General features: G+C 43.5%; 1 protein-coding gene and 1 pseudogene across 1 annotated transcript; both read right to left on the bottom strand.

Moving 5' to 3' along the window:
• Positions 1–1,682: 1,682 nt before the first annotated feature.
• On the bottom strand, positions 1,683–4,945 carry bdkrb1 (bradykinin receptor B1). The gene is made up of 2 exons (XM_071382522.1): positions 4,486–4,945; positions 1,683–3,806 (listed from the first exon to the last, which is right to left on the bottom strand). Exon 2 carries the CDS (start codon positions 3,790–3,792, stop codon positions 2,722–2,724), a length of 1,071 nt encoding a protein of 356 aa, XP_071238623.1. The 5' UTR covers positions 3,793–3,806; positions 4,486–4,945; the 3' UTR covers positions 1,683–2,721.
• Positions 4,946–5,114: 169 nt separating this feature from the next.
• Positions 5,115–9,944, bottom strand: LOC139563763 (B2 bradykinin receptor-like; annotated as a pseudogene).
• Positions 9,945–10,804: the final 860 nt, after the last annotated feature.

The following is a 10,804-nucleotide window of genomic DNA, read 5'->3' as shown; positions in this document are numbered from 1 at the left end:
TCACATTGTATGATTTTTAATTATTTAATTAGCATTTTATTGCATGACATAAGTATTTGATACATCAGAAAAGCAGAACTGAATATTTGGTACAGAAACCTTAGTTTGCAATTACAGAGATCATACGTTTCCTGTAGTTCTTGACCAGGTTTGCACACACTGCAGCAGGGATTTTGGCCCACTCCTCCATACAGACCTTCTCCAGATCCTTCAGGTTTCGGGGCTGTCGCTGGGCAATACGGACTTTCGGCTCCCTCCAAAGATTTTCTATTGGGTTCAGGTCTGGAGACTGGCTAGGCCACACCAGGACCTTGAGATGCTTCTTACGGAGCCACTCCTTAGTTGCCCTGGCTGTGTGTTTCGGGTCGTTGTCATGCTGGAAGACCCAGCCACGACCCATCTTCAATGCTCTTACTGAGGGAAGGAGGTTGTTGGTCAAGATCTCGCGATACATGGCCCCATCCATCCTCCCCTCAATACGGTGCAGTCGTCCTGTCCCCTTTGCAGAAAAGCATCCCCAAAGAATGATGTTTCCACCTCCATGCTTCACGGTTGGGATGGTGTTCTTGGGGTTGTACTCATCCTTCTATTCCTCCAAACACGGCGAGTGGAGTTTAGAGCAAAAAGCTCTATTTTTGTCTCATCAGACCACATGACCTTCTCCCATTCCTCCTCTGGATCATCCAGATGGTCATTGGCAAACTTCAGACGGGCCTGGACATGCGCTGGCTTGAGCAGGGGGACCTTGCGTGCGCTGCAGGATTTTAATCCATGACGGCGTAGTGTGTTACTAATGGTTTTCTTTGAGACTGTGGTCCCAGCTCTCTTCAGGTCATTGACCAGGTCCTGCCGTGTAGTTCTGGGCTGATCCCTCACATTCCTCATGATCATTGATGCCCCACGAGGTGAGATCTTGCATGGAGCCCCAGACCGAGGGTGATTGACCGTCATCTTGAACTTCTTCCATTTTCTAATAATTGTGCCAACAGTTGTTGCCTTCTCACCAAGCTGCTTGGCTATTGTCCTGTAGCCCATCCCAGCCTTGTACAGGTCTACAATTTATCCCTGATGTCCTTACACAGCTCTCTGGTCTTGGCCATTGTGGAGAGGTTGGAGTCTGTTTGATTGAGTGTGTGGACAGGTGTCTTTTATACAGGTAACGAGTTCAAACAGGTGCAGGTAATACAGGTAATGAGTGGAGAACAGGAGGGCTTCTTAAAGAAAAACTAACAGGTCTGTGAGAGCCGGAATTCTTACTGGTTGGTAGGTGATCAAATACTTATGTCATGCAATAAAATGCAAATTAATTACTTAAAAATCATACAATGTGATTTTCTGGATTTTTGTTTTAGATTCCGTCTCTCACAGTTGAAGTGTACCTATGATAAAAATGACAGACCTCTACATGCTTTGTAAGTAGGAAAACCTGCAAAATCGGCAGTGTATCAAATACTTGTTCTCCCCACTGTATATACAAACATGAGCAACCAGAACCAGTCTAGAAAGCAAAAGAGCACAGCTAGGCAGACACCTCTCCTGACTTTGGTCTTGTAAAATTATCATTAAATGACTATGCATTTATTCCTATAGGTGTCTTGGGAATCATTGATATTTGTGTCAAGATACAAATCGTATTCTCTCCAATGTCACACAGGAGACATTCCCTCATATGTATTAAATAACTTTATTGAAAAGAAGAATGGTAGAGGTACAGTAAATGTGGGTACTTGTGAGAGAAATGTCATACAATGTTTAGACGTTAATATAGATGTGTTTGGCATTTTAAAGGCCATCATTTATTGTGACAAGACAAGGTTTTGGGGCAATCTAGAATGGTGTAACAAACACACACACACAGGAAACGTTAAAAATCACCCCGTGATCTTCACTGCTAGAACATACAATCTCTGTTGCTTGTCTCAGAAAAAGGTCTGTAAAAGTAAAATTCTGCATTAAAAGTGACATTGTGACAGGTGACATTGTGAGATTTTTTGGGGTATTTTATTAGGATCTCCATTAGCTGTTGCAAAAGCCCCAGCTACACTTCCTGGGGTCCACACAAAACATGAAACATAATACAGAATGACATAATACAGAACATCAATAGACAAGAACAGCTCAAGGACAGAACTAAAAATATATTTTTTAAAGGCACACGTAGCCTACATATCAATGCATACACACAAACTATCTAGGTGTAATAGGGGAGAGGTGTTGTGCCACGAGGTGTTGCTTTTTATCTGTTTTTTTAAACCAGATTTGCTGTTTATTTGAGTAATATGAGATATAAGGAAGTTCCATGCAATAAGGGCTCTATATATATACTGTACACTTTCTTGAATTTGTTCTGGATTTGGGGACTGTGAAAAGACCCCTGGTGGCATGTCTGGTGGGATAAGTGTGTTTGTCAGAGCTGAGTGTAAGTTGACTATGCAAACAATTTGTGATTTTCAACACATTGTTTCTTATAAAAATAAGTGATTCAGTCAGTCTCTCCTCAACTCTTAGCCAAGAGAGACTGGCATGCATAGTATTTATATCACATAATTTCCGTGGCCGTAAACATATCTCCTACACAATCTAAACCTTATAGACCTACATAATGTAGTTCAAGATTGCACACATTTTATGTGGCTACATTGTGTAATTCAATGTTGAAAATGCAATTTAGTGTGCAATAACTACATGATATCAAACAAATGTGCAGGAAAATGCAGGAACTCATGTCTGTATTACAACAGGTTTGATTTGATCAGTCCTGTGGAGGTAGGTTGATACAATTGAAAGCTGAAATGCCATTGTATCAGATCTCCTGCGATTCTTCGTTCTCTTGTAGATGGTGCTAACTTTCCTCCTAAAATACTGACCAGAAAATACATACAACAGAGGATTTAGGCTACTGTTCAGAATTGCTAGGTAGGTTGAAAACTGGGTACCAATGTCCAGTGTATAATGCCACGTTTCATCCAAGACCTCTGCATCACACAGCATATCGAGTAAGGTGAAGAGTTGGAAGGGACTCCAACATACAAAAAACAGCAGCGTCACGGCGTAAACGAGGACTGTGGCCTTCCTGTCGTTTCCACCCTCTATGTAAACACTCTTCCTCCTCTTCCTCAGGGCTCTGATAATGTTACAACTGCAGGAAAAAATCCCCACAACAGGTACAACAAAGCCAACTATGTTCAACAGGAGGTTGTGGGCCAGCTTCCAAGACTCCCCAGAGTGGTCAGGATACTCCAGAATACACGCCATTGTCCGATATTCCTCAATGAACGTCACCTTTCTGTGAAGCGAAGCTAGACCCCCTATCAGCAGTCCAAACAGCCACAGTATGAGGCATATCGCCCGTGCGTAGCGCTTCCTCCTCAGCCACCTGGCCCTCATGGTCCTCACCAGCGCTAAATAGCGGTCCACGCTCACCATCACCAATAGGTAGATGCTGGTGTAGAAGTTGACAGTGATAGACAGATTGACTACGTGGCACAGGAAGTCTCCATAAGGCCAGTTGTAGTCATTAAGGATGTTCATGGCCCAGAAGGGCAGGCAGGCCAGGAGGAGCAGGTCAGCCAGGGCCAGGTTTCCCAGGTAGATCTCTGGGACGGAGCACTGCTCCCTCTGGAGAAGGAAGACCAGCAGGACAAAGCCATTACCCAGCAGCCCCGTCACACACAGGGTGAAGATGTAGGGAGGGATGATGCTGTGGACCAGGATCCATTCTGTGGCATTGTGGAGAGGAGTCTTGGTGGTGGGAAGGAAAGACCTGTTGTTTTCTGACAGGAGCATAGCCATGGAGACCACCAGCTCTGTTGTCATAAGAAAATGTCAAAATGTAATATCTGAGCATATTATCCACTAATCAACAATATTCATCTTAATATTGTGACACTGAAGTTTAATATTTTATGTGTGCATGGAAATTAAAGCCAAAGAAAAAAAAGTCTGTAATCAATCTGCAGACCGTCTTCATTATAGCCAGATATCTATCAAAACTTAACGCTAAAGAGTCCAAACTCTCTTGATAGGTCATCAACCAATTAGCTGTGGTTGCATAAATATGCTGAATCCAACAACAACTTTATTATTTCTGGTGTTGTGTGACAAATGTGGGATTTAAGTATGACGTTTCGATAAAGACTTGACTTGAACTAATTGATCACTTTTTTTCAAATGTGATTTAGTAACTCATATAACAGCCAATTCGTTTTTTTGCTTTTCCATTTATCAGTTGCAACTCTGAGCAGAACGTCCTTAACATACAGATATATGACTGATCAAATAAATAAGGCTTTCTTTTTGTCAAGTTGAATAACCTCAAAAGTGTCTGTCTCAGTGTTTTTGGTCTATCTATCAGTATTCATTTGTACTAAATTACTTTGTCTCTATACCATTACTTTATTCAGAAGCCTGACTCATGAAGCCAACTTTTTGAATGTCATCCCAAGGAACATTTGTTAAAATATGCATTTGTAAGAAATCGCTTACCTTGTGCCAATCGTGTGAAAATATATTTTAGTAAGGAGAAGAAAACACTGTAGTTTATCCCACACACCAACCCAGTAGACCATGTAGTGTTGTTCGTCTTTAAGCTTCTCACTGAGTTAGGGAGAGATGTGCTGGAAAGTTTGGTTCTGTATACAACATTCTTCCACACCCTTGTCCTACCGTGTATTTCAACTTGTTTATAAGCCAGTTTCAGTTCGCCTGAAGGTCAGGTCAGAATGTATGAATACTCAAAGAGAGAAAACATGTATTTTGTGAAGCGAACAGCTTGTTCTCCAATTGTTCACCTTTAGTTTAGAATTTTGGCACTGTGTAAAAACACATACACATAACCACAGGCCCAGGGCCAAATAGCTAGCTTAATCCATCATTTTTTTCTCCCCAGTAGATTTAAAGGTAATAATTTAATACCCTCTGTTTATATTTCATTATGAGTGATCTTTATTTGATCACTCTTTTGTTGCTGAAAAATGTTCCCGCACCGCAGATGAGCTTTGTGATTTACATAAATTCACTGAAAACCCACACTAACACACGGTTACATTAAAAACAGTTTTGCACTGTTCATGTAGCCTACTTTTGGCCAGCTAACAGCCTAACCACCGATCAAGCAACATTATGGACTAAACGTTCAAATTATCTTGTTGAAGGATTATTTTTGCTGTGACGACATAGGTCAAATGAAGATGCTACATCTGTAGGTCCATGCTATAGGTCAGGGGCATTCAATTCCTACCCTATGAGGTCCAGAGCCTGCTGGCTTTCTGTTCTACCTGATAATTCATTGCACCATCCTGGTGTCCCAGGTCAGTCCTTGACTAGAGGGGAACAATAAAAAAATGAAGCGACATAGGGCCTCCCGAGTGGCTCAGCGGTCTAAGGTACTGCATCACAGTATTGCGGCATCACTAAAGCCTGTAGTTCAATCTGGATGTTAAGAAGCGCGGTTAGGCGGGAGGACGCATGACTCGACTTTCACCTCGCCCGAGCCAGTTGGGGAGTTGCAGCGATGAGACAAGATCGTAATCATGAAATTGGGGAGAAAAAGGGGGTGGCACTTGCTTCAAGGTCCAGAGATGAGTTTGAGGGCTATAGGTAATAATATGTGTCTTTCTTACAATCACATACAGGAAAGGGTTCAGTGAGCTGTTGCTGTAGCCCAAGTAGGTAGCCAGTTGAGTGCTGATGTCTAATACATCCACCAAGCCACAACCAGAGATGACTTCGTAGTGATAAAGGGTCTCCAGGAAGATAACCACCTGGTAAGGCAGCCAGCAGAGGATGATTACGGCCAAGGTGATGTTTACTAGGTGGGCAGCCTTCCTCTCCGTTCCAGCCTGCCGCCGTGCTCCTCATCCTGCTCGTCTGGTTGTCCCGGAGCACCCTGATGATGTGGTAGCTGCAGAAGGACACAATAGGTACAGGAACCAGGAAGCCCACTATGTTGACAGTCAGGTTGTATCGCAGCCTCCAGCCGTTGTGGGGGTACACCATGTAGCACGCCTCCACCTCCAGGTGAGGGGAAAAAGTGGACAGAGCGGAAGAACTGAGCGGGGAGGCTGAGGAGGCCACTCACCACCCACACACCCAGGTAGATTTCGCTGGCCCATGCTGGTCTTCTCCCCTTGCCTTGGGACGACAGGGGCCGAGCCAGCACCAGGTACTGGTCCACACTGACCAGCGTGAGGAACAGGACGCTGCAGTAGTAGTTCCTCCCAATGACAATGTTCACCAGCTGAAACATGGGCTCGCCGAACAGCCAGTGGAACTCTTGTAAGACGGCCACCACCCAGAACAGCAGGCAGGACACCATGAGGAGGTCTGCAGCGGCCAGGTTACCCAGATAGATGTCTGCCATGGTGGCATGTCTACCCTGGAAGCAGAACACACAGAGGACGAAGGAGTTACCCAGCATGCCCAGCAGGCAGATGATGGACATGTAGGCTGGCTGCATACAGTACACCCACTCCCAGGCTTCTGTGTGGTTACACTCCTTCTTGACAATGAGCAGACTCTCTATGAGAGGGTCCCTTGACCAGTTTGAGACCATTTGGGGAGCTGTCCTAAGACCGATTGTGTGTGTCAATGTTGAAGTGAAATGTTATATTATAAAACATCAAAAAAGCTTTTGATGTCAAAAGTACTAAAAATGTGTACCACTACTTCTCTAATTTCTCTCAAACCGCTACTATCTGGTTCAAACTAAAGTGGATGGCGAGCTAATGGACTGGGGATAAGAGAATGGAATGGCTAATATTGTTATCAGTGAGAGTGCACAGGCTGTGCGTGTTGTTGCCTTGTGAAGCACACCTCAGCTCTTTACATAAATCAGTGTGATGTACAGTCATCTAAACAGAGCTGCAGGTAACAGATGGTCCTTCTCTCTAATCTGGATGACATCTCCCTCCTCACAGTACTATAAGTCAGCACAGCCTCAGTGGAATGCAACAATGTATGTTTTCAGTCTATCAAAAGGAGAGTAAATGTAGGGTACCCATGGAAAACAGGGGAGAATATTATTGGTGCTTACTAGTACCACTCTTTTTTTTAAACTAGGAGTACCACTCAGTTTTTGAACCGACAGCAAAATGCTTTCCTCTCTGCTCCTCATCAATTACTTCACCCACACAATGGTAAAAACACACAGCAAAAAAGCAAATTTAACCAATGGCTTAATTAGGATTATTCTGTGAGTTGGGTGTACTTCAGAAGGACAAGAAATTGAGCTGCAGTAATGTGTGAATGTTTGTTCACTCAACAAACAATGTAAAAAATCTTGTTGAGTGGTTTAGCTATATTTCCAAATGTTGAGCAAGCTGACAATTCTATTGTAGCTTGTTGCCATAGAATTGTACGTGGAATCAACAATCTCTGCTGGAAGTTAGCTGAATTTGAGCAAGATTTTTGAGTAAAATTACAAATGTATGTTTGCTCAAAACCACTCCCCTCGTTAACATATTTCCCAGAAAGCTCTATTACAGGATGATTTTCAGAATTGTTTATTTCAATACCTGTGTTTTTGCATGTACATTCATTGGGTTGATTAATCTTATGCTACACAAACATAGATAACATACATTTTTCTAAACTAATACAATCTATTAGTAGTTTGACTTTTTGCACCCGTTAATGAAATGGCTGTTCCAGTTATATCATTTAGGTAGTCTTAAAATGCATTCACCCTACCTTGGCAGTAATCAATATAAGTTGCAGGTCATTTAAATGTTCCAATTGTTAGATATTGTCACTCTGGATTCCAATATGAATTACACATCAATTTGCAAACCAGCATAATGTGACTTGTAGACTTTGATGTGGCCTGTAAATCAGGAGTTTCAGACCACTGCATTAGGGTGTGACTAGGCCCTCAAAGAAAGGCGTAATGATATACAGTACCAGTCAAATGTTTGGACACACCTACTAATTTCAGGGTTTTTCTTTATTTTGACTATTTTCTACATTGCAGAATAATAGTGAAGACATCAAAACTGTGAAATAACGCATATGGAATCATGTATTAACCAAAGCGTTAAACAAATCTAAATACATTTTATATTTTAGATCCTTCAAAGTAGCCACCCAAATAAAATCACATTTAATTTGTCACATGCGCCGAATACAACAGGTACAACAGGTAACCTTACCGTAAAATGCTTACTTACAAGCCCTTAACCAACAATGCAGTTCAAGAATAGAGTTAATCAAATATTTACTAAATAAAATAAAGTTAAAAAAAACAAGAATCAAATCAATCAAATTGTAACACAAGAAATGTACATAACAATAACGAGGCTATATACAGGGTGTACCGGTATTGAGTCAATGTGCGGGGGTACAGGTTAGTCCAGGTCATTTGTAAAGTGACTCTGCATAGATAATAAACAGCGTGTAGCAGCAGTGTAAAAACAAAGGGGGGGTTCAATGTAAATAGTCCGGGTGGCCATTTGATTAGTTTAGTTGTTCAGCAGTCTTATGGCTTGGGGGTAGAAGCTGTTAAGGAGCCTTTTGGTCCTAGACTTGTGGCGCTCTGGTACCGCTTGCCGTGCGGTAGCAGAGAGAACAGTGTATAACATGGGTGACTGGGATCTTTGACAATTTCTTGGGCCTTACTCTGACAACACCTAGTATATAGGTCCTGGATGTCAGGAAGCTTGGCCACAGTGATGTACTGGGCTGTACGCACTACCCTCTGTAGCGCCTTACGGTCAGATGCTGAGCAGTTGCCATACCAGGAGGTGAGGCAACCGGTCAGGACGCTCTCGATGGTGCAGTTGTAGAACTTCTTGAGGATCTGGGGACCCAGATCAAACAGAGTTGTGCTTGGCCAAGCAGTCGTGGGTGAACCGTGAGTACAGGAGGGGCTATGCACGCACCCTTGAGGGGCCCCAGTGTTGAGGATCAGCATGGCAGATGTGTTGTTGGCTACTCTTACCACCTGGGGGCGGCCCGTCAGGAAGTCAAGGATCCAGTTGCAGAGGGAGGTGTTTAGTCATAGACTCCTTAGCTTAGTGATGAGCTTTGTGGGCACTATGGTGTTGAGCGCTGAGCTATAGTCAATGAACAGCATTCTCACATAGGTGTTCATTTTGTGCAGGTGTGAAAGGGCAGTTTGAAGTGCGATTGAGATTGCGTTATCTGTTGGGGCGGTATGTGAATTGGAGTTTCTGGCATGATGGTGTTGATGTGAGCCATGGCCAGCCTTTCAAAGCACTTCATGGCTACCGATGTGAGTGCTACGGGGCGATAATCAGGTTACCGTCGCTTTATTGGGCACAGGGACTATGGTGGTCTGTTTGAAACATGTAGGTATTACAGACTCGGCCAGGGAAAGGTTGAAAATGTCAGTGAATACACTTGCCAGTTGGTCCACGCATGATTTGAGTACATGTCCTGGTAATCCATCTGGCCCCGCGGCTTTGTGAATGTTGACCTGTGAGCAAGACCTTTAAACATTTGCTACGGAGAGCATCATCACACAGTCATCCGGAACAGCTGGTGTTCTCATGCATGCTTCAGTGTTGCTTGCCTCAAAGCGAGCAAGAAAGGCCTTTTAGCTTGTCTGGTAGGCTCGTGTCACTGGGCAGCTTGTGGCTGGGTTTCCCTTTGTAGTCCGTAACAGTTTTCAAGCCCTGCCACATCCGACAAGCGTCAGAGCCGGTGTAGTAGGATTCAATCTTAGTCCTATATTGACGCTTAGCCTGTTTGATGGTTCGTCTGAGGGCATAGCAGGATTTCTTATAAGCTTCTGGATTAGTGTCCCGCTCCTTGAAAGCTGAAGCTCTAGCCATTAGCTCGGTGTGGATGTTGCTTTTAATCCATGGCTTCTGGTTGGGATATGTACGTACGGTCACTGTGGGGACGACGTTGTCGATGCACTTATTGATGAAGTCAGTGACTGAGGTGATATTCTCCTCAATGCCATTGGATGCATCCCGGAACATATTCCAGTCTGTGCTAGCAAAACAGTCCTGTAACGTAGCATCCGCGTCATCTGACCACTTCTGTATTGAGCAAGTCACTGGTACTTCCTGCTTTAGTTTTTGCTTGTAAGCAGGAATGAGCAGGAATGAGGAGGATATAATTATGGGCAGATTTGCCAAATGGAGGGTGAGGGAGAGCGTTGTATGCGTCTCTGTGTGTGGAGTAAAGGTGGTCTAGAATTTTTTCCCCCTCTGATTGCACATGTGACATGCTGCTAGAAATGAAGTCAAACAGATTTAAGTTTGCTTGCATTAAAGTCCCCGGCCACTAGGAGCTCCACTTCTGGATGAGCATTTTCTTGTTTGCTTATGGCCTTATACAGCTTGTTGAGTAAGGTCTTAGTGCCAGCATCGGTTTGTGGTGGTAAATGGATGACTACGAATAATATAGATGTGAACTCTTTTGGTAGATAGTGTAGGGTACAGCTGATCATGAGGTATTCTACCTCAGACGAGCAATACCTTCAGACTTCTTTAATGTTAGACATCGTGCACCAGCAGTTAATGACAAATAGACACACACCCCTGCCCCTCGTCTTACCAGACATAGCTGCTCTGTCCTGCCGAAACACAAAGCCAGCCAGCACTATATTATCCGTGTCGTCGTTCAGCAAAGTCTCGGCGAAACACAAAATATTACGTTTTTTAATTTCCCATTGGTAGGATAGTCTTAATCGTAGATCGTCCAATATGTTTTCCAATGACTCCGGGTTGGCCAATAATACAGAGGGTAGTGGTGGTTTGTTCACTCGCCGACTAATTCTCAGAAGGTACGCGGATGATGGGGATTTGTGTCTGGTCTCCGTGAAGCAGTATATCCT

This window comes from Salvelinus alpinus, chromosome 34, assembly GCF_045679555.1.
Source record: "Salvelinus alpinus chromosome 34, SLU_Salpinus.1, whole genome shotgun sequence".
In the NCBI taxonomy this organism is placed as follows: domain Eukaryota; kingdom Metazoa; phylum Chordata; class Actinopteri; order Salmoniformes; family Salmonidae; genus Salvelinus; species Salvelinus alpinus.
This window is presented reverse-complemented; position numbering and strand designations above follow the sequence as displayed.

What these genes read in the sequence shown, in the direction of transcription:
- bdkrb1 (XM_071382522.1), bottom strand. Translation starts at nt 3,792, where the DNA reads ATGGCTATGCTCCTGTCAGAAAACAACAGGTCTTTCCTTCCCACCACC.